The following is a 25697-nucleotide window of genomic DNA, read 5'->3' on the forward strand; positions in this document are numbered from 1 at the left end:
CTCCTAGGCTTTTTAATACCTCTACAGATATTTCATCAGGGCCTGTTGCTTTACCATCCCTCATTCGTTCCATGGCATGTTCAATTTCACTTTTGGTGATGTTTGGTCCGCTTAATGGTTCTTTGAATTTCAGTGGTGGTTCATTTCTATTTGGATCATTGTACAGTTCGCCTATGTATTCTACCCATCGGCTTTCTATATGTTGTTCTTCAAATAGCAGTTCCCCTTGTTTGTTTTGGATACAACTTCCTGCTGCTTTGCTTTTCCTTTTCCCTGATAGTTCTTTTATTCTTTGGTGAGCTTGTTGGGGGTTGGGTTTGTATTCTCTTTCGATTTCGCAGCATTTCCAGTCTAGATAGTTCTCGTGTGCCTCGATGCATTTGGATTTAATGTGGTTGTTCAATGTTTGGTATTCTGCAGACCCTCTGTTGCATTTTCGTCTTTCTTCAAATAGGTTTAGAATTTCATTTGTCATCCATTCCTTTTTGCTGTTTATTTGAGCTATTGGTAAATGCTTTTCTGCAGTTGCTTTGACACACTTTTGGAATATATCAAATTGTTTTTCACATTTTTCATTATCAGGTTCACTTTGGCTTTGTATCATGAGTGCATTTTCAAATTCTTCTCTCATTTTTGTTTGTATGCCATTGTCTTTGCATAACCAGTAATCCCTCTTTATTCTACCAGCTGTTCTCTGAATAGCTTTAAACTTTATCCTTATTGTACAAACAACTGGGACATGGTCACTGTCTACATCGGCGCCTGGGTAGGTTTTGCAATTTAATATGCCATTTCTGAATCTTGATGATACTGCTATAAAGTCTATCTGGTTCCTTGCTCTGTCCCCTGGTGATTGCCATGTCCAGGTTCTTCTTGGGTGTTGTTGAAACCAGGTGTTTGAAATCATTAATTTATTTGTTCTACACCAATCTGCCCAGATGTTTCCTCGTTCATTTCTGTCTCCGAGTCCATGTGGTCCGATTATGTCACCATCTCTGCCTCTGCCAATCTTAGCATTTAGGTCCCCCATTACCATAAGGACTTCTTGTGATTTACACATTCGTTTTGCTTTGTCTAGTGAATGGTAAAACTCTGTCATATCTGCATCTGTCGCCTCTTCTGTTGGTGCATAAACTTGAATAATATTGGTGTCAACTACAGGTCCTCTTAGCTTAACCAGCAAAACTCTGTCTGAGATTGCTACGTGCCCTTTGTAAAATTTGGTTGATTTTTGGTCTAAGATCATCCCTACTCCTTTTTGGAAAGAGGTTCCACCACTCCATATGATCTTATATGTCATGTTGTTTTCTTGTTTTGACATGGTTCCCTGCTCTTTCCATCTCATCTCTGCCAGGCCAAGAATATTTATTTGGAGCCGTTTCATTTCTTTCAGAATGTTGTTTAGTTTTCCTTTTTGGGCACAGGTCCTGACATTCCATGTCCCAATTTTGGTTTTGTCACATTTGTTAAATTTATTTCGCCTAGTAACTGGCTGACGGTTCGGTGTGACCTGACGAACATCACGCTCCCAACCGAGCGAGGCAGCAGTCTTCCGTGAAAACATGCTCCCCTTTACGCTGTCACCGTTTAACTTTTTGGACTTATTCATGCAGTTAACTCGGCAAAGTTACAAGAATGGTTTGCCATTGCCTATTCTTGTCGCCCTCTGCAGTTAGCCAGCTTGACCTGTTACCGTTCGACACCACGAGGAGGTTGCAGTAGGGCTTGATGATGATCTATCTTTGCAGACTTGGCATCATCCATTTGCAGAAGCTTAAGAACCCTATATTATTAACACTGTAAAGAGTGTTTGGCTAAATCGCACATCCCTAAAACACTTTCATTCACAGCTTTACCATTCTCATCCTGAAGACATCAAACGTCATGTGAACTTTCATTCAAAAAAGGAAGCCATTTCTGCAAATTCATATTTTAATTTGTTTTTTTTTTTATTTTTGCATTGTGATGAATGTTGACTTGATTGTGTTTGAATTAAAACGTGTCTTGCAAAAACAAAATACGGTTTGGTATGAGGAATGGAGGACAATGGAATATAAAGGGAGAGTTTAAAAAATATTTAAATGCACTTTGGAATTGTTTTGGCTTCAAATCATATTGAAAACAAAAAATTCACTCTAGACACATCATGAGAATAAAAAATTTGTGTGAAGGTTCCTTGATAGCACGAGGGTAGATCAATTATTAATTGTACTGACTATTAAGGAATGTTAAGATTGTCATGAAATTTTCCACAGTTACTTAAATCTTTCTACATGGTCACCCTGATAAAGTGGTACACTTCTCCCATTTCTCCTTTATCTTGAAAAGTTCTTAAAACTAAAAGGTTTTGAATTTGGCCTGAATCCAGCCTTCGGAAGATCTTAAAACTGCAATTTCATATTCAAAACGCTTTTTGTGTAATCTATCTTTAATATAAGGAACATTAAAAATGCTGAAGGGACCAAGTCGAGTGAGTAGGCGGGATGAGCTAAGAATTCTAACCCTAAATCATTTGTCACTCCTGTTGACACTGAGGCATGATATGACTGCAAACGCGGAATTTCATTTCGAAGCTTTCCCCAATGTTTGTGTCCTACTCAAACGGGGAAAGGGATGGATCTGAACCATATTGACAGAATTTTGGCAGACCCAAGTTTCATCCACTGTCTGTCAGAAAATTATTTTTAATAAAGAATAGGAGAATGTTACATTTTCATTTGCAATGGCCTCATTTTGTGACATAACTGGATGTCTGATTGGTGTACTTTGGAATGGAGCGCACAAAAAGTGAAAATCAGAACGTCACATTTTTATGCGAAACATACAACTTTCTCCTCAAAATTTCATAAAAAACCGAGCGATTCCTTCATTTTCATGGCAATACATAGTTGATAAACCCTCGCAGAAATTAGCATCAAACCCATGTATCCTTATTCTGAACGAAAGAAAATGTATCTAAATTGCCAAGTAATTGCAAAAGAAGGAATCTCTCCAACATAGTTAGTGTGTGAAAACGACTTTAAAAGACTATAATTCTACTGAATATTAAACTAATCAGAAATGAATTGATGTGTCTTCGCTTTGCATTTTCTTCTGTGAACCAAACAGAGAGTGACTTAATTTCCAATAATAAAATGTATTACTACGTCTGCAAGAGGTCCCAACAGTAAAGCCTTGACAACTCTGTCTGTAAGGTCATCCCATGCCTTGATATGATTTTGACCAAACTCTGACATCGTTATAAACCCATCGCCATCGATGTCCAGTTGGTCTAGACTTACTAAAAACAATTCTTTTACCTTCTTGTTTACAAATTCAATTTCAGAGCCAGGTAAATCAGTTTTAAAACGTGTGTTTGCTTTTAACATTTGTTTCAATCTTTCCAAACTGACTCCTTTATCTGCTTTGTCTGGGGGCGTTTGTGACATTTTCTGTTGCAATTTTAATCGATGTAACTCTCGCTGAAAAATTAAGACGACGAGTGAATGTCCAAATTCAATTCCCCTTGAAATCAGAGTCTTAGCTTTGTTTTCTTTAGGTATTTCCTTTCGGAACAGGTGATGGGATTATGTGTTTTTGCAGTGGCACCAATCATCGCTTTTTATTGGGTTGGTTTCTAGAAAAGTATCCCTTGTGGCCATGTTTAGAAACCACCGATTGACGGCCAGGTTGTTTCCTGTTGATCTCACCTGTTTGAATGGAAATGAGATTGGATAGTTAATTACAACAACACGCATTCAAAGAGGAATAGTTAATGGCTGACATGACTTCAACAAACACTGGCTATGATTAACATGACGTTATTATCAAATCTAGATGGAAAAGCGACCCTTAAAATGCAAATGTTTGGAAAATCTTCATTGGAAACAATTAAAAAATAATTAATTTTGCCATTTTATGTTCCAATTTTACGTTATCAAAGAACTGAAATAGACAAACTAACTGCAAATTATTTGTTCTAAGTGGGAAAATGATTTGATTACATAATAAAATCAACGAGAACTTCCTTCGTTTAGAGAAAAACATTTTGTAGGTAATGTGACTCGTATAAATAAAGACAGAAACATTATGTGAATAATGTGACTCATATAATAAAAACAGCACAATAAACTTAACATTTTGACCCTGTGCCAAGAGACGAACAATCAGGATGCAAAGATTTTATATGATCACAAACAACCACAATGTGTCTTCTGTAATCTGTGGAAGCAGCTATTTTTATTAATTTAGAAATGTTTGACCAGTATTTTATCACAATGGATATGCAAATGACTTTTTATTAAAACTACAGGGTTTTTTTTGGCAGTTAGCATCGACTTTCCTCCTCTAAGAACGTTCATCCAATCATATTGTCTACTTTAATTTTCATTTTGTTCCAATTATATTTATTACTCAATGGTTGTAGGAGCCAAGTTTTGGAAATAACTTATTTATTTTTGTGTCATTATGTATCAATTTTATGGGGGGATAATCGAGTCCAAATTTGATATCTGTGATTTCAGATATGTTTTAAACCCGGCTTTTGGAGCCTCTATAATTGTTTTACAGTTGTCTGTTTAGCGCTATCGTAATCCAGATAAATTCTGGCATTCTGGACCTTCCGTTCTAAAAACAAACTAATCGAGAACAAATAAAGGGACACGATATTTATCTTTTTTGAATAGGTGAAGAAATTGTGTGCAAAAATATCAAACGGATAGAGTGGGAATAGATTGAGACAATTTAAGGAAAGACGCGCAAAAAGATTAAGAAATCTTCGAATGACCCCAAGGAGGCAAGTTGTCTTTTATTCAAGGCTAATCAGTGGTTGAAGACGCACCGTTAGATCGTTACAAACGGAGACAGAATTCAAATGATTTGGGTGTCCGTCTGATTCAATGCAATCATCAACTCACCTGGTGAATCCAATTACTTGGAATGTACAAACAGTCCCCGGCTTCCATATCAACAATGGTAAAATTGGCCCCCTGCAGTGTAAAGTAATAGTTCAAATCCACGCTGTCGACATCCATGTTAGAATAATTCTCCTCCAGGTTATCCATTATAGTCTTGAGACAAAGTAATAAGAATAATGATTTGAGTCAACATTGGTTCTGAAGCTAAATATTATGCAATATAAGGAGTTGATGATTTCTGTAAGCTTTTTGATGATACAAACACAAATGATAGCATACATTTGGACCTTTGTGAATCTTCTGACTGGGTTCCTCACAAGTGATTGTTCTTCAAAATAACGGCTTCTGAGATAATACATGTTTGTAAATCAAATTTCTTACATATTTTCTATACTTGTGGAAACAAAGAAAAAGATGCTAGAGTGATCTTTGACAGTGATCTTAATTTTGATTAACAATATTAATACAATCATTACAAAGACAATTGCATTATTTTAGAGGTTCTGAATACTTGAAAAGTGAATTCTGTGTTCCTTACAATATAAAATCTGTGGTAAGTCAAACTTTGGAGTATAGTAAGGATATTGCATTTGTTGTCCTTTTTCCAAACGACACTCAGTCGTTGTGGAAAACGTCCGAATCGAACATTTACTTATTTACAAGGTTATAGATTGCAAATAAATAAAACTTCCATCACTTAAGTGTGGAAGAAAAAGAGACGATCTTACAGACTTATACAAAATTGTCCATGGTCTGCAAAACATTAACGATAAGCATCTTTTAAATATAATTTTGTTACATTCATACGAGCTGATTACTTTAGGATATTTATCACCAGATGTTTTAAAGGTACTTTACAATACTCATTTCTCAAATGTACAGTCAGACCATAAAAGGCACATGATTTTGATACAAGAAATGGTACAAAAATAAATTATTACAAAAATGCCTTTCATGGAGAAATCAGTGACTAAAACCACGTGTATATATAATGAATGAGATTTGTATTTCTCTCTTTTTATAATCACTGTTACAGCAAAGATTGTTCACAATTATCTTATTAAATTTTTATTTTAGTAAGAACTGAATTCATCTCACTCCAGTTATATTTCGGTAGGCTTAGAAAATCTTTACCTTCTAATATTAGATCATCATTCCTTTTATAGCCTTTCCTCGAATTAATTTCTAATTAGTGAATACTTTTCGTTCTACATTCTGTCACTTATTATAAAAGCTGATAGGTCTATCATTCTACACTCACTTCTCTCTACAATCTATGCAGGACGGCCAGCTGCTTCATTCCTCATACATTGATATATTTGAAGATTTTTATCTTTTTGATCTTTGTGGATATGTTATCTCCACCATCAAGACGCCGGATGCTTTTACCTTTGACAGTGCAATCTTCAACACATCAAGGATCAAATCTGAGCCCGCTGTCGAAGAAACAAATAATTGATCCCTTCCCAACTGCCTGGAAGTGGAACCTTACAAACCTGAGCCCGTTGTCGGAGGAATATAGAATCCATCCCTTTCAACTGCCTGGAAACGTAACCTTACAAACCTGATATTATATCATCATAAGTTACGCAATATATTCACTTTTCTATTTGTAACTGCCACAAACACTATTCATCTCATTTAATTAAATTTCATCTTTCTTCTTATTTCATCTTAAACAAATCCTTAATTGTTTTTCATTTAGAGTAACTAGTAAATTCTGGGGCCTTATTCTACATATCTTTATGCATAGTCGAGTAGCTCTTTACTCACTTGAGACCATGACAATCACGATCAGCAAGTCTATAATGAAAAGTAATTATGCATGCACCAACTTGGCCTTTTGTTGTATGTATAATGTTGTATACTTATTTTATCCATACACCAAGTTGATCTTTTCTTTGTGTATATTGACTATTTTAACATATGTCATTTATTATTATTATTATTATTATTATTATTATTATTATTATTATTATTATTATTATTATTATTATCATTATTATTATTATTATTATTATTATTATTATTATTATTATTATTATTATTATTATTATTATTATTATTATTATTATTATTATTATTATTATTATTATTATTATTATTATTATTATTATTATTATTATTATTTATGTACGGTTTATCGTCATCATCATGATCATCATCATCATCATCATAATCACCATTATCATCATCATTGCATCAAATAAACACTAACAACTACAAATGCAATGCCATCACCATAAACAATAATAACATATTCAATACCAACCAATACAACTACAACAACAAATACAAAAATATTATTTCTACACAACACAATAATCAAAGTCTACATTGGAGTAAAATAGTTTTGTAACGTTTTGACTCACCCCTACTTCGAAAGTATGTGGATTCACTAGCACTAAATGTTTCCGACCGCTGTAGAGACAATTGATATTGTCATCATCGTCCAAATGAACAACAGATTTGGTCCCACCACTACTCATCCACATAAGCGAGGTTGACTGGGTAAAAGGCATTTGAGATACTGAGGATGAAAGCATATAAGAATTATATAAATACTTAGTCGTTCATTATGATTGTCAAGATGGTGCCAAACAAAACGCTATGCTTTCAATAATCATATTATACATTCATTCTCATCCAAACACCATCAAATACTTTTCTGTGTCCAATAAAAGACAGTTTATATTTATGAGAAATCCACATCCATAGTGAGGTGAACTGGAAGCAAAGCACAGCAGTCTGTGACCATTTATTGTTTGGTCGACGCCATCTTGGATCTTCGTCTCTTGTAAACACAACACATCGATTTTATAACTTTCTAAATCTTGACACAGTTGTTCCTTTCGAATGTTACTTTTAATAGATCTTAAGTTAAAAGTTCCAATATTAAGATTAGTCCACATCAGGTAAAAATTAAAGATTCCACACAGTGAATAAATGGAAACATAAGACTATCCACTGAGCCGAAGCTCAATGTCAACAGGTGTCAGCCATGTTGTCCGGAACAATAAATGGTCACAGACTGCTGTGCTTTTCTTCCAGTTCACCTCACTATGGATGTGGATTTCTCATAAATAAAAACTGCAGGGATTTGACTAGTGACAAATGGAATGTTTCGGAAAGAATATGTGTTCTTGAGCTTAAGTGTAAGATCAATTCAAGGAACCAGAATAACGATAACAAAGACGATCACGGTAAGAAGACGTTCACTAGGTGTTTACGCACCAACAAGTCAACGCGCAAAACAATACCCAGAGGAAACTGATAAATTTTACAAAGACCTAGACGATACACTGAACAAAATAGGAAACAAATCAATATTAATAATTGCTGGAGATTTTAATGCCAAAGTAGGAAAACGTCTCGACAGTGACACACTATGTTTAGGATCATACTCAAAAGGAAAACGTAACGATAACGGAGAAAAATTAGTCCAGTTCTGTTAACAGAGAAAACTTTTCATAACAAACAGTGCTTTCAACCACCCATCTAGACACCAGACAACATGGGTAGGACAAAGGAAAGACCAAACCCAAGACAAAATGATAACAATACACAACCAAATAGACTATATCATATGTCGACACCGCCATAAACACTACTCAACCAACTCGCGATCATACGGTGGTACACTGCTAACATCCGATCACAAACTTGTAAAAACGAATTTCAACATAAATGTGTACAGACAACGAAGACAGAAAGGTAAAACGGCAGTCAAAATAAACACGTCAAAAATAGTAAATGAGCGAGAATGTCGCATTCATTACCAATATGAACTTAACTCAAGTCTATGGAAAATAAAGCAAAACAGTAATCCAAACAATGAATGGAAAGAGACGCAAGCGGCAATGAAATATGCGGGGGAAGAAAGTGCAGGCTCTATTAATACAACTAAGAACAAACCAAATCGAACGCCTAACATCGCTATTAACGATCTATCGCGGCAACAAAAAGAACTTAGGATCAGGATACAAAACACAAAAGACTCGGAAGAAATAATAAACCTGAAAACGGAACGAAACAAAATACTGCATTCAATTCGATCACTTACAATAAAACACAGAAACGAGGAATTAGACAAAAAAGTGGAAGACATAGAAAAGTCCAAAAATAACGCATCGTCTATGTTCAAAGCGACGAAATCTCTGAACCGAAAACCATTCGAGAACCCAAAACTACAGGATAAATTTGGCAAACAGACAACAAATCCCAACGATATCCTTGACATTGTAACTGACCACTTCCAGCAGAAATTTCACAAACAAGTCTCACAAATATCGCCCTTCTCAGGAAACCCTAGAGACCTAAACAACCGCATCACAACAACTGAAGTTAGAAATAGCATAAAGTGCCTAAACAATAACAGATCTCCAGGCGAAGATGAAATTCCCGCTGAATTGCTGAAATGCGGTACCCTCTCCCTGGATCTGAGCATTGCAAACATAATGAACAAAACATTCTCAACACACAAAGACTGGGACATAAACAGCGGTGTCCTAATTACAATACAAAAACCAGGAAAAACGAAAGGACCCGTAAACAACCTGCGCCCAATAACATTACTGAATACCATAAGAAAAACACTGTCAACTATTGTCCTCAACAGAATTAGACCGAAAATAGAAAATTATCTATCACATAGCCAAAGCGGGTTTCGCCAAGACCGAAGCACATCGGACGTTGTATGGACACATAAATGGTTGGCAGCAAAGGCACTCAAAGAAAACATATCCATAACAATAACCGGAATCGATATGTCCGCAGCCTTTGATACGATCGACAGAGGAAAACTTTTGGAGATATTAACAGAAATAGTAGACGAAGACGAGCTCCGAATAATCCGATTTCTCCTCAGCAACACAAAGATACAACCAAGGATATACGGGCCACAAAACAGACGCAGTTCGAAAGTAACATCGGGACCCCCCAAGGAGATAGTCTGAGCCCGATTCTGTTCACAATATACTTAGAACACGCTCTGAAAGAAGTTCGAAAAGTCATTCCAAAACCAACGACTCATATTGAGAATGCAATCCCTAGAGAAATCGCCTATGCAGATGATGTCGATTTTATTGGATCAACACCAGCAAATATAGACATCATACAAAATACCCTCATGAAATATAACCTCCAAGTCAATTCCAATAAAACCGAATTTACAACAATATCGAGGAACAAAGAGGAATGGAAAAGAACAAAGAAAGTCGGCTCACTAATTGGAGACACCGAGGATGTACAAAGAAGAAAACAGCTATCAAACGCCGCACTCAGTAAATTCACCAATGTATGGATTAGAGGTGACAAAATAAAGAGAAAAACTAAACTGAAACTGTACCATGCTCTTGTAAAACCGGTACTTCTGTATAACTGCGGCACTTGGGCGTTGACAAAATCCGAAGAAGAACATCTGGATGCCTTCCATCGCACACAGCTAAGAAGGGTACTGGACATCAAATACCCCAAAAAGATCTCAAATGAATCACTCTATAAGATCACAAAAGAAAGACCAATCTCCCTTGACATTTTACAACAACGATGGCAACTTTCGGTCACATACTACGCAGGGACAAAAACATACCAGCAAACCAAGCCATGTCGGGATACATACAAAAACACGGAAACCTTTTCAGAGGAAGACCGATCACAACACTCCCTGTGATCCTAAACAAAAACCTCACAACACTTGGACAAAGCATTAGTCTCATAACGGCAGGGGACCTTGAAAATCTGAGAACCCTAGCAGAGGACCGGCAATATTGGAGACACCTCACACAGGAAATACTGGAAACAGCCAAGGCGACCCGATCTTTCGGTCGAGACGCGAAAGGCATCTAAGTCAAGTCAAGTCATAAAAGACAATTTGGGACGATTTATCTAAAAAATGTCTCCGTCAATTTTTATAAGTAAAATCTTTAGGACAATAGTCCACCTAATAAAATATTTAAATAACAACATCACTGTAAATGGCAATGATTTTATTGAAGGTTTTTTGTACAATAATTTCGAGCGACAAAAGATATTCTTTAAACCTTAAATGAGATTGCAAGCAAAATGTCCTACTTTATCAATGTATCACTAACAGTTAATATTATACAAGAATACGCATTGAAAATTATATTATAGAGAAGGTTGTTTTTTGGATTGTTTTTTTTTTTTTGGGGGGGGGGGAGTGGGTTGCTCCCACTAACGGTTTGACGTTGCCTAGTGTAGTATAAACAATTGCTAGAGGGAGAATTGTGACGGCTTCAGTAATTAAATAGAAAAAAAATCGAATTAAAACCAAAATAATGTATTTGCTGATTAGTAACTAAAATTAATCTGCAGATTGTAAGAAAGAGAAGGGAACAAGAGAAGGAAAAGGCGGTGGTGGAGATAGGATTACCTGAACTGGAAGAGGTAATGTTAGATCTTCGGCCAAACATGGCGGTACATATTCCACAAGGTACAAGTCTTCTGTGTCATAAAGTTTTAAAAATTCATGCAACTCCATCTGTACCGGTATTTTCGTTCTATTTTCCTTCTTTTCCCTTTCAATCTCAAAGAGATGTCCACGGTTTTCTACACGGAGACTGACCTGAGATAAATAATCGTCTGTCCATTTGTTAAATACAGGGTCAGAGATAACTGCCCGCTTCACGAGAACAGGTTTGGAGCGAAGGAAATAATTTGAAAAGAAATCAGTGGGTTCTGGAAATCCATCTAATTTTTTGACGTTGGTTTTGGTTCCACTTTCTCCAAAAGGTTTCAGATGGCCCTTGATGTTGATGTTGTTGCTTTTGTTCTGGTCGTCGTTGTTTCTGATTTCGATGGTTTTGACAAAATGGCCATATGGTAATGTAAATGACAATAAAAACACAAGCACAAGTCGAAATCCGTTGTACATGGCCTCAGAATTGTCACTATTTTGTCTCGTGTAGTGTGATGTATAGGACAGTGAGATGTCTTAGAGAGTCAGATAAGACGATTTCAGCAACGGACACTTAATTCTACCTTCGCTTTTGGAACGAACAAAACAGCTTTTTAAAATGTCTGAATTAGCTTTCTGATTAATTGACAAAAAGGTAACGGTTTTCAAACAAACGGTAGTGTCAATAGAAATATTAACACAAGTCACAATCGGTATTCATCTAGAAAGGCTCTGTCTAGAATATCAGCTGAACCGCTCATAAGGCGTAGCCGATAGACGTCTTCAGTCTCTAGCAGACGGAAAGAACCAGAGTTGGTAAGATTCCATCAAAAGTTTCTACCTGGCATATTTGGTGACTAGTATAGAATCTGGGTCCGGGATGAAAATATGCGTGACTGCATAAGAATGTGAATCGGATGCCAACGACCTAACTATGAATGAGAGAAGAAATCTGGTCCCAAATCACGATTTCTGCATCGTTTGAAAGGCGCTCCCGTCAGTTTTGAGGCTCACTATCTCGAGAAAATTCGAACTGGGCCACGCCGGTCTAGTATATGAAAAATAAATAGAAACAAGGTTAGACGGTTTATATCCTGCTATTCTAACATACATGGACCCTGAGTCTCTTTAAAGAAAATGTTACAACAGGCTTGGAAACAAAAAATATATTTTCCATTCTGTAGCTAAGGAGGCAACACACTCATATTATTCATAACACTAAATGAGTGAATGTTACTGAATTGATGTCCAGAGGAGGACGGCTTCAGGAAAAAGAGCAGATGCTCGACGGAACAAGAAACTGCGCTCAGTTTGAAATATGAATTTGGTTTTTAACTGAAGCAACAACTTTATTAATGGTTATCATAAGGTCCAGTGCTAAAAGTATATGCTGAAACTTCAGAGCATCATAAAGTTTAAGATGACTTTGAATAGTTTTATATCTATATTAGGGGAAGATAAGGACATCTGCCTGATAAAGTATTAACATATTTAGGAAATGTCTGTCTGTCAGGGATCGAAAATCGTTTTATTGTAGCATGACCACGACGGCAAACATTTTATTTATGATGTTGGAATATGTGGACGATTGAGTCCTTGCTTACCAGAGTAGTCATCTCGAGAACTTGGTGTCCAAACTTAACTCGTGTTTTGACATGAGGATGCTCTGACCATTGTTATCTTAAATAAATACATTTCAAGAAACGTTGCCATTGTCTTCCACCCTTAACGACTTTGCGCATTTCTGAACAACAAAAGGTTTTGTTGCGAATATAGTTACTCCTGTATGACCGAAATCCAAACCATTTCGAGTTATTCTGTACCGCAGCCTTACCATTAATATCCACCTCAAGGGAAGAAAGAACCTAACAGTCACCTGATAAATAAAGTGAGATAGACACGGAGCGCTGACTATGAACTCCTGACCATGACCCTAAATTGGACTCAAACCAGGAACATCAATGTTTGAAAGCAAGTGTCATACTACAAAACAGCACTTTAACCTTAAGTCATGGGACATCATTGCAACTAATATTTAATCAATATTCGCCTATCATCTCGTATTATAACACGGTCATTCGGACAACCTAAGTTGAAATTACAGTCAAAAGTAGCTAAATATTTATTGTATGTTTGTTAATAAAATCCAATTATTCCTCTGAAATAATAAAAAAAAAAAAAAGATTTACGCAATGTACACAATTTAAAAATATAACTTAACGTTCTGTCTCAGGTTCGTTCCGAAATGATACGAGAGTGAAGCGATAGTGCCAAACATTAAACTGTTCATCCTTAACAACTGGGAAAAAAGCAGGCCTATTTTACCACAACGATGAATAATATCTCTCCGATTTCACAGCTGTAAACCAATTGGCAATTATAATGTGAGATGGACGATTGGAGTTAGGGCTATTAAGACGCATACCAGTCTCTAACATCTGTGACTCTGGTTTGAAAACTCAAAGAGAGAGAAAGAGAGAGAGAGAGAGAGAGAGAGAGAGAGAGAGAGAGAGAGAGAGAGAGAAAGAGAGAGAGAGAAAGAAAGAAAGAAAGAAAGATATAGAGAAAAGAGAATGAGCCAAACAGACAAACACCTAAACTCACTTAGAAACACATAGATACAGAGCGAGGGAATGGAAGAGAGCGAGAGAGAGAGACATATATATATATATATATATATATATATATATATTATATATATATATATATATATATATATATATTGAATCGTGTTTGATACAAATATGGTACGAAAAGTGCTCGACATGTAGTAATGGAGCGAATTATTATTTAAAATATTTACCACAATACACCAACATCAAAACAATGTAGCTTATGCCTGGAAGAAAAATATACTATAATCAAACAACCTCATGAAGCCACACTCAACATGAAAAGTGAGATCTACGGAAAGTGTCCCCATCGGCGCAAATTCCTCTTAATTAACTTCAAACCGGAACCACTTCAAGAAACAACAACAGTCAAAAAAACAACTCAGTCCTGAAGATGGCAAATTAAGCCTGAAACATCGATGTAGACTGCCCCAAACATTGTGGTAAATATTTTAAATAATAATTCGCTCCATTACTACATGTCGAGCACTTTTCGTACCATATTTGTATCAAACACGATTCAATACACAGCTCCGCACCGTTGAGCACTCTTAGACACAAAATGGATACTACGCCACAACTTAGACCTACTACTTTCCCATATTCTACAAAGAATATCCCTACCTGCAACAGAAAATCTTACATTAAATCACTAATAGCAAGAACAGAAACATTTGTCAAGAATCTACGATGGAGAACATTCTTTTTTCTGAACCCACATTTAGAAACCACCCACAAAAAAACGTACGGCTTCAACTCTACAAATTCACCCCCCCCCAATACCTGAATTAAAAAATTAGAAGACGGACTTTTAGATCTCATTCAAAGTGTGCAGTTCAAAAACAAAAATAACAACTTCCAAAACCAACTGACTAACGATGTGAAGAAAATAAACAAAGAAAAACAACTTCTGATACCAGCCGACAAATCCAACAACTATTATAAAATGACACCTGAGGAATATGATAAAATGACACACAAACAAATCAACAAAGACTATAAGAAAGACAGAACACATAGAACCGAAGAGATCACAAAAGAAGATAAGAATATAGCGAACAGACTTGACCTTAGCGATCGAATCGATATAGCACCAAGAAGAGAAGCGTTCATCACATTAAAAGATCACAAGCCTGACTTAAAAATAATCCAAAATGTAGACTAATAAATCCATACAAACCTGAAATTGGAAAAATCAGCAAAAAGATATTAGAAAAAATAAATAAAAACGTCAAAGAAGCAACTAAATTCAACCAGTGGAAAAACACCGATGAAGTCATTGAATGGTTCAAAAATATCCAAAACAAAGAAAACTGCACCTTCATCTCTTTCGACATTTGCGATTTTTACCTCTCCATCACTCCAGACTTACTAAACAAAGCATTGGAATTCGCAGCAAAATACACCAGCATCACAGAAGAGGAAAAACACATCATCAAACACACCAAGCACAGCACACTATACTACGACAACACACCGTGGACAAAGCGACACAATGATTTCGACGTAACAATGGGTTCGTTCGACGGTGCTGAAACATGCGAACTGGTCGGACTCTACATCCTGTCACAACTACAACATACACACACATACATCGGCCTCTATAGAGATGACGGACTCGCTATAACCAACAGACGACCAAGAGCGAACGAAAACATCAAAAAACAAATCTGTAAAATATTCCAAAACAACAATTTAAAAATCACGATAGAAGCAAACAAAAAAACAGTTGACTTCCTCGACATCACATTCGACATAAAATCCAATTCATTCCAACCGTTCAGAAAACCAAACAACACCATTAGCTACATTAATAAAAACAGCAACCACCCCCGTCCCGTCATTGAAAACATACCAAAAAACATTGCACTGAGGGTGAGCAAACTTTCAGAAAACAGAGAGATATTCAACGTCGCAGCCACCCCCTACAAAGAAGCACTCACAAAAAGTGGATACAACACACCGATTTGTATACACAGACGCCTCCCTCTCATGTAAACCCCAACACACAAGTGAAGAACATAAAACAAGAAAACGACACATAACTTGGTTCAACCCACCTTTCGACATAAACGTCAGCACAAACATAGGACAGCAGTTCCTGAAATTAATTGATACACACTTTCCAAAAAACCACAAGCTACATAAAATTATCAACAGGAATACCATAAAAATAAGTTACTCGTGTATGCGCAACATAGAACAAATAATTTCAAGCCACAACAAAAAAATATTAATAAACCACCGACAAGAGCAAAACCCACCCACTAGAAAATGCAACTGCAGAAATAAAGAACATTGCCCGCTAAACAAACAATGCTTAGAATCAAGTTTAATTTACCAAGCCACAGTACAGAAACTAAAACAAACAAGCAAGAAAAATATGTAGGACTAACAGAAAATAATTTCAAAACAAGATACAACCTCCACACCTCAACATTTAGAAACACTAACAAAAAAACATCCACAAAACTCAGCGAACATATTTGGAAATTAAAAGACAACAAAATAGACCACAACATTTCATGGAAAATTTTATCTAAAGCAACAGGATACACACCAACATCAAAACAATGTAGCTTATGCCTGGAAGAAAAATATACTATAATCAAACAACCTCATGAAGCCACACTCAACATGAAAAGTGAGATCTACGGAAAGTGTCCCCATCGGCGCAAATTCCTCTTAATTAACTTCAAACCGGAACCACTTCAAGAAACAACAACAGTCAAAAAAACAACTCAGTCCTGAAGATGGCAAATTAAGCCTAAACATCGATGTAGACTGCCCCAAACATTGTGGTAAATATTTTAATAATATATATATATATATATATATATATATATATATATATATATATATATATATATATATATATATATATATATATAATAAACACATATACATGCATAAACGCACAATGAATTCCACTATACTTTTTTACAAATCAAGAGTGGCAAATACAATAAAATTGACCTGTGCATGGCAAAGTTTTTGGTCTGTCTATGAAATTAAATCAAAGCAAATAAGATGTTTCAGTAATTGCTTGCTCAATGTTAATCGTTATCGTAATGGATTTCCCTCCTTTTTCTTCTTCTTTGTATTTAGGCATAATACAGATGTCCCCACAGCATAATTTGATAATCATTTAATTTAAAAAATGCGTGCACAGCACATGTTCGAAAATGAAACACGACTTGGCAAATGTTCAGAACATAAGGTACACAGTATACAATGTGCTGTGTGTAGGGTATTATTTATGCTAAAAATAGTAAGACAGAACACATTGAATTTGTACACACGCGTTCACAATCTCTCTCTCTCTCCACACACACACACACACACACACACACACACATATATATATATATATATATATATATATATATATATATATATATATATACACTACACGCCCACACACACACACGAACACAGGCTTGCTTTATTTACATGCATTTCGTAGTATCCGCATTCCCTGTCAGGCCATCTAATAACATCCTCTCTTGGTTGGTTGATATGACATTTTGCAGCCGCCCGCTTTGTTTTACAACTGTCATGAGATTGACTAAGTCAGTATCGTGTTCCTCAGCAGTGATTACGTACACACACCATGCATTAACTGATATCCCAACTGTTCCAGGACATTGCTCCAATATCTGTTCCGTCATAAGCTGGAGAATGTCTTGAGCTAAGCACAGAGCAAAGGAAATTCTTTTGAATTTATACCGCCCAAATCGATGAGTTGAACGTTGTAACAAGTCTCGAACCAGTGCCCGGCAAAGCTAGAAAGAAAAATGAAAGAAAGAACCCATTGACTCTGAATTTAGATCCCTAGTCGACGATGGCTAATTTTTAGGATGTTTTTTAATTTTTTTTTTTTTGTGTTGTTCTTCATGCTTTACCTGGCATTTATTTCATAGACAGTTATTCAAATCGTTATCAGATCTTTATCTTATACCAGTGCCTGCTCCTTAATCTGTCACCTTGATATCATTGAGCTATAAGCGTGGCTTTCAATCTTTAAATTTTCGTCCTGAGATTTTCTATATATGATTTCAGTATCTTATAATTTTTGGCTAGACTGAAAGCCTTCTCATTGCGGACAAGATTTGCCATGAAAAGAATTGAGAACTGTTAAGAGGCATGCATTACTCTGTCGAAAGCAAATGTGGGTTTTGAACAATGTCATGGTCTCAAGTGAGTAAAGAGCTACTCGACTATGCATAAAGATATATGTAGAATGAGGCCCCAGAATTTACTAGTTACTATAAATGAAAAACAATTAACGATTTGTTTACAATGAAATAAAAATAATGATGAAATTTAATTAAAAGAGATAAACAGTGATCGTGGCAGTTACAAATAGAGATATGAATATTTTACGTAACTTATGATAATATGTCAGGTTCGTAAGTTTACGTTTCCAGGCAGTTGATGGGCTTGGATGATCTATTCCTCTGATAACAGGATCGGACTCGTAAAATTCCACTTCCAGGCAATTGGTAATGGGTTAATATGTAATCCTTTGACAGCGGGCTCGGGTTTGATCCTTGAAGATTATACAATCAAAGTTAAAAGCTCCGGCGTCTTAATGGTGTAGATATAATATCTACAAAGTCCCAAAGATAAAAATCTTACAGTATATAGAAGGAATAGAGCGACTGGCCGTCCGGCATAGATTGTGAAGAGAAATGAGTGTCAAATGTTAGACCTATCAGCTTTTATAATAAGTGGCTACGTGACAGAATGTAGAACGAAAAGTATTCACTAATTAGAAATTAATTCGAGGGAAGGCTATAAAAGGAAAGACGATCTAATATTAGAAGGTAAAGTTTATCTAAGCCTACCGAAATATAACTGGAGTGAGATGAATTCAGTTCTTAATAAAATAAAATTTAATAAGATAATTGTGAACAACCTTTACTGTGACACCTCCCACCCACGTTTAAAATATACTCTTTAACCATTATGGGAAAGATAGATTTTACAAACGGAAGTAAATTTACTATCATGATACTCTAGCATTAATCCCTTGTTATGATTTGTGCTACAATTAAATTATTTATTAACTAGACATGGAAATGTTTATATTAACGTAGGTATATGAATGGGTGACAATAACAATGAAAGATTGTGATTACAAATCATTGTGATGAACAACATGATGGCAATGTGATTACAAATCATTGTGATAAACAATAGTGATGGCAATGAAGCATGATTTAAGTCGATGATATGAAGGTAATTTACTGAATGAAATGAATGAAAATGTAAATGGAATATTGACATTTCAATTATTAATCATAAATGAGTGAAAATTCATAACAATAATAGTAAAGAGAAGATTTCCCAAATCATGAATGGGTATGGTATATATATCCAAACAATACTCAATGTTACATTAAGTTGGGTCATCATGTTTACAAATAAAATTATCGAAATTGTGCGTTCTGATTTGGCATAATTTTCGAGGTAACTAACAGTATGCATGAGAGGTTAAGTTATACCCTTCTCACGTCATTACACTAATCGAGAAAGTAGGTCGGCGTGAATATTTTCACAGCCTGGTATGTGGAGATACTGAAAGTGTAATTTTGCAAAAATAGACTCCACCTTAGTGCTCTACTATTATTCATTTTGTTATTTCTTATGTACGTGAGTGGTTTATGGTCCGTTTCGACCACAAACTCTTTTAGCAGTAGATATCTGCTGAATGTCTTTAAAGCAAAGACGATGGCCAGTCCTTCACGCTCTATTACAGAGTATCGTGATTCTCTGTCCAATAATTTTCTGCTTGCATATAAGCAAGGCATTAGAGTTCCCTCATGCTCCTGTAATAGTACACCTGCGATGCCCTTATCAGACGCGTCAGTTCTTACAACAAATTCTTTTGACATGTCGGGTAATTTAAGAATTGGTTCTGAACAGAGTAATGCCTTTAATTGGTTAAAGCTATTCTGACACGCTTCTGTCCAAACAATTTTGTTCGGTGACCCATTCTTTGTCAGATTTGTTAGCGGTGTCGCGATGTGCGCGAAGTTGTAAATGTATTTCCTGTAAAAATTTAGGAGCCCAAGTACTTTGCGTACTTCTTTTTTTGTCTTAGGTGGTTGCAATTGTGCGATTTTTGTTTGTTTTTCTGTCTCGGGTGTCTGTGTCCCATGACCAACGGTATGACTAATCCTGCATTTGAAGCTTCGATATTAGTAAACATAGGTTGCGACACTGTGTCTCTATCAAAATATTTTTTTAGCATATTTGCATGGAATGTCTTTGTTGTGTTGTTGATTTTAATCTCGTAATTAACATTAGATTTTACTGCTGTTATTTTGAATGGTCCTTTCCATGTAGCTAAAAGTTTACTCGAGTCATCGGGTAAGAGTATTAGTACTTTGTCACCAATCGCAAATTTTCTCGATTTGCTTTTGTGATCAGAGTATTCCTTGTATTTCTCTGCTTTTTTAGTGACGGATTCCTGTGCTAGCTTACATGTATCCTCTATTCTGTCTTTCAGGTTTCTTACATATTCGTAAGCAAACATAATTTCGTTATTGTCCTCCTCATTCCCTTTACAAATGTGGGCTACTATATTGATCGGGCCGCGAGGTGATCGTCCATACATCAACTCAAATGGGGAGTAGCCTGTAGATTCTTGGGGTATTTCTCTATATGCAAATAGGATTGCTGGTAAGTATCTGTCCCAATCATCTGGTTTTTCTGCTGACACTTTTCTTAACATATTCTTTAGAGTGCCATTAAATCTTTCACAAAGACCATTTGCTTGGGGGTGGTAGGGAGTTGTGAATGAGTGTTGGATTCCCATGAGTTTCATGGTTTCATGCATCATATGTGATGTAAATTGGGGTCCATTGTCCGACAGTATCTCATTTGGTATGCCTATTCTAGTAAAAATTGTCATCAATGCTTCAGCTATGTGATCCGATGTAATTGATTTCAATGCTATCGCTTCTGGCCACTGGTTGCGTAATCGACTAGTGTTAGTATGTGTGTATGGTTTCTATCTGATTTTGTTAAAGGGCCTATAATGTCAATTGCAACTTTTTGAAAAACTTTTTCAATAACTGGGGTTGTCTCTAATGGCAATCTCGGTATTCTGCCTTTTGCGACTCTTCTTTGGCATGTGTCACACGGTTTCACATATTCTCGGACGTCTTTAGTAATTCCAGGCCATGTGAAATTCTCGGATATTCTCTTCAATGTGGAAGAGCTCCCAAGATGTCCAGAAGTTATTGAATCGTGCGCTATTCCAAGGATTTTGTTTCTGTAAATACTCGGCGTGACCAGTTGTTTAGCTATTTTGTTTCTTTTCCTATGTAACCTGAACAGAATATCTTTTTCAATGATGTATTCAACTTTTGATTTCGTCCCTTTGTTTGCGATATTGAAATATGAAGTTAAAGTCGGGTCCTTTTTCTGTTCTTCAATGAACCTGTTCCTGTCAAATTGTTGTGGTTCTAGAGAAATAGTCATTGGCTTCTCTGTTGTCTTAGTCATCTTTCTTGTTTCTGCTAGACAAGCTGTTTCTTGGGTTAATGACCATTCTTTTAATCTGTTGGGTTGTCTTTAAGACCTTTTATATTGCCAACAATAACATCAGCGACGGGGTTGGGAAGTATACAGCATTCCGCTATTCCTGTATAGTATGGGGTTTCTATGTACACGTTAGCTGTTTCAAAGGTTTCGACTGTGCCACTGAATGTGATGCATTGTACCGTTTTTCCATTTTGTCTTCGTCATTGATCAAAGATGCTTTTATTCCTACTGTACTGCATCCTGTGTCTCTCAATATTTTGCAATCAGTTCCATTAGCTTTGCCTTCACAAAAAAATAGCGATCCTGACTTGTGAGTTTGTGTTAAAAGTGACATACCTTTCACGCAATACACATTTATATTTTCTCCTGACATTACTCGTGTCTGATTATTTACACTTGTGTGGAGTGATGCATTTGCAGTTTCTTTTGGATATCCCACGATTTTGTAACATTTGTCTGCTGTGTGGCCTTTCATTCCACAATATTGACATTTAATTATAGGTTTGTTGGTTTTCTTATACTCAGTATTATTGTCAGTGCTATTTCTTGTTTTGTTTTGATAGGCTCGGCTATGGTCTCTATTGAACTGTTTGTTCCATGGTTTGTTACTATGGTCATCCTGTTTCACTTGCGTGTTCCGAGTGATTGATCGGCTATTTGAGTACTGAACGTTAGGTGTACCTGGACTCTGAGCAGCGGCAGCGTAGTATGGTTCCTTCAATGTTCTGCTAAGGGGTGTCAATGGATGTGCGCTGTTAAAGTTTTCTGCGTAGATTTTTAATTTGTCCAAGTTTTCTGGCTTTCTCTCTTTAAAGAATGCGACTAAATCTGGGTTGCAAGCTTGATAGATTCGATTCTTCAGCGTGAGATAGTAAAGGCCTGCAAAGTCGTCTTGTTTTACGTTTGCCAACTCAAGCCACCGATTTAGAAATTGAGTAATTCGGTTCACGAATGTATTAAAGTCTTCTCCACTTTCCGGTTTTGCAGTGTGAAACCTTTCCTGGTAACCATCTTCCGTTAATCTAAATCTTTTTAGTAGAGCGTCTTTAATTTTTCCATAGTCATCTGCATCTTCAGTTGTTAAGGTATAGAAAACTTTTAGCGGTTCTCCAGATAAGCAGTTAATCAAGGCTGTGGCCCATTTGCTTTCTGGCCAACGATAACCTTTAGCCTGAACTTCGAATCGGTGTAAGAAGGATTCTAGGCAGTCTGAGCGTTCATCGTATGTTGGCATGCGTGGAAGTTTCACGAAAAATTCATCACTATATTATGTTTTCTTTCATGACCGGTTTTTGTTTTTTTCAATTTCCAGCATCATTTGGGCCCTTTTGGTTTCTTCTTCTGCTAAAGCTATTTGTCTTTTTAGTTCCCTTTCTTGGACTCTTTCTTCTCGTTCTTCTCTACGTATTCTTTCTTCATGTTCTTTTTCTTCTCTACGAATTCTTTCTTCATGTTCTTTTTCTTCTCTACGAATTCTTTCTTCATTTTCTTCTCTACGAATTCTTTCTTCATTTTCTTCTCTACGAATTCTTTCTTCATTTTCTTTCTCTACGAATTCTTTCTTCATGTTCTTCTCTACGAATTCTTTCTTCATTTTCTTCTCTACGAATTCTTTCTTCATTTTCTTCTTTACGAATTCTTTCTTCATTTTCTTCTCTACGAATTCTTTCTTCATGTTCTTTTTCTTCTTTTACTTTCTCTTCGCACCATGAAATTATTCTTTCCTGGGGTATTTCTAAGTCCTTTGCGAGACTTAAGTATCTTTTATATGCTTCCATGTTGCAATAAATTAGTTACGATATTTTATATATATTATATTGACAGGATACTGTTACTGACTGTTTTATTTATTTACACTTACTGGAATGAACTGTTCTATTTTTAGAAATCTCTCTCTCTTATTTCATCTTATTATGTATGTTGAATTTGATGCCTTTTATCGTTATATCTTATAAAGCAATGTGTCAATACAATGCGTAGTTATTATGACTTGAGTCAATAACAATGTGTCAATCGCGTGTACTCTAAACTATGTTACTACGAAAAATGTATCACCAATGTGTGTGACTCGTCGTTAGTTTGTGTACAATTATTCGCAATGACGCTAATATACTAGTGTGATAACAATAATAGGATGCCAAAATAATCACAAGTTATCTATCACTAAATATAACACGACGGCAAGTAGACTCCTTTTATTATTATTTAGTTTTTAAAGACTCACTTTTCAGAACATAATATATAAGTGGTTTTCGGTAACAGTAATATGCCAAAAATGCATTTAAAACAAATCACTATGCAAAACAAATCACGATGTCTATAGTTACTATGTGATGCCCAACTCATGTAAAAGAGAATAATGAAGGATATATTTACCAACTCAATTCGTGGCTGGGACCTCTCTCTTGTTCAATGGTTGTTCTACAATTGTAATTAGGCATTGAAGAGTGTTTAACAGTGATGTCTGAAATACAAAACAATAAAATATCGTAAGATTTACAATAGTTACAAAATGTGTTCACAACACTGAGTGATTGGATGACAGGTGAATGAATCGTTATGGAATGTAAACATATTGAAAACAATTCATGAATGAGGCAAAAAACAAAATGAAATGAGTGATATAATAACAAAGTGGACAAGGAATGAATGAATGAATAACTGAGTGAATAGATGAATGAATGAATGAATGAATAATTTATAAATGAATAAATGAATGAAGGAATGAATCAATAAAATGCTATTCAATTTGAATGAAAGAATGAATGGATAAATTGCTATTCCATTTTAATGAAGAAATGAAAAAAAAAAAATTAATCCTGTACATAGGGAGTTCAATTAAAATATGATCAAGTGGGGCAATTAAGAGTTTTACAATTTAAACTTTAAAGTTAGATGAAATAGATATATGTAGAATGAGGCCCCAGAATTTACTAGTTACTATAAATGAAAAACAATTAACGATTTGTTTACAATGAAATAAAAATAATGATGAAATTTAATTAAAAGAGATAAACAGTGACCGTAGCAGTTACAAATAGAGATATGAATATTTTACGTAACTTATGATAATATGTCAGGTTCGTAAGTTTACGTTTCCAGGCAGTTGATGGGCTTGGATGATCTATTCGTCTGATAACAGGATCGGACTCGTAAAATTCCACTTCCAGGCAATTGGTAATGGGTTAATATGTAATCCTTTGACAGCGGGCTCGGGTTTGATCCTTGAAGATTATGCAATCAAAGTTAAAAGCTCCGGCGTCTTAATGGTGTAGATATAATATCTACAAAGTCCCAAAAGATAAAAATCTTACAGTATATAGAAGGAATAGAGCGACTGGCCGTCCGGCATAGATTGTGAAGAGAAGTGAGTGTCAAATGTTAGACCCATCAGCTTTTATAATAAGTGGCTACGTGACAGAATGTAGAACGAAAAGTATTCACTAATTAGAAATTAATTCGAGGGAAGGCTATAAAAGGAAAGACGATCTAATATTAGAAGGTAAAGTTTATCTAAGCCTACCGAAATATAACTGGAGTGAGATGAATTCAGTTCTTAATAAAATAAAATTTAATAAGATAATTGTGAACAACCTTTACTGTGACAAACAAGCCTCCGGTATATAACTCTGTTGAGCTGTTGGTACAAATAGTTATCAATGTTCAATCGAGATAAATGTCTGATAAAACCTATGTCTTGGTGTTGGAGTTTTGTTGCTTTTATGTACTTAAAACATAAATGTGCACTTGAACAGTTTTATAATCCCGCAATATCAGCTAAACGTGATCAAGGTGCTTTACAAAGGGCCCGGTTAACATTCGAGGACAATCCATGTCACCGCAAGGCAATGTTAAATCTTAACGACTGAGACAAAACTTATAATCCATGTATTCATTTTACACATGAGTACAGTAGAGGATGTCGTGAGGAAAGAGCCTTTTTCTAAGGACTCAACTATGTGACAAAGGCGAGCGTGATAGCACAAGACCACATAGGAACAAAATGCAATCTTTTAAAGGCTTCAAAACACGAGTCCAGACTTTCTAATTCAATTTATTTTTCTATTTCCTCAAAGTTTGACATTCGAGAGATTATTCTTGGAGCCTTGACATGTCCACCTTGCTTTTCCTAGAATTTGATGCTGTGACATAGTCTGTTGTGCCTCTTTCTGACGGCTTACTGTGAAATACTCACGTTTTGGGCGCTATAGCATA

The 25697-nt window shown here is 35.7% G+C and overlaps 2 protein-coding genes across 4 annotated transcripts in view; both read right to left on the bottom strand.

Annotated features, from left to right (window-relative positions):
• LOC144959063 (tRNA wybutosine-synthesizing protein 5-like) overlaps positions 1–25697 on the bottom strand; it is a 297326-nt gene that overhangs the window by 136818 nt on the left and 134811 nt on the right. The window lies entirely within an intron of this gene.
• Positions 1928–15389, bottom strand: LOC144958890 (jumonji C domain-containing protein 5-like). Of its 3 annotated transcripts, none has more exons than XM_078891158.1 (4): positions 15298–15389; positions 7268–7425; positions 4896–5048; positions 1928–3689 (listed from the first exon to the last, which is right to left on the bottom strand). In XM_078891158.1, the coding sequence occupies exons 1-4, from the start codon at positions 15359–15361 to the stop codon at positions 3567–3569; spliced, it is 498 nt and encodes a 165-aa protein (XP_078747284.1). In that variant the 5' UTR covers positions 15362–15389; the 3' UTR covers positions 1928–3566. The 3 variants fall into 3 exon arrangements, with proteins under 3 accessions (XP_078747284.1, XP_078747286.1, XP_078747285.1); XM_078891160.1 differs by having other exon boundaries at positions 15245–15389; XM_078891159.1 differs by lacking the exon at positions 15298–15389 and adding an exon at positions 11290–13591.

The sequence above is a fragment of the Berghia stephanieae genome, chromosome 13 (assembly GCF_034508935.2).
Source record: "Berghia stephanieae isolate SIO BIC M18660-M18661 chromosome 13, UCSD_Bste_1.3, whole genome shotgun sequence".
In the NCBI taxonomy this organism is placed as follows: Eukaryota; Metazoa; Mollusca; class Gastropoda; order Nudibranchia; family Aeolidiidae; genus Berghia; species Berghia stephanieae.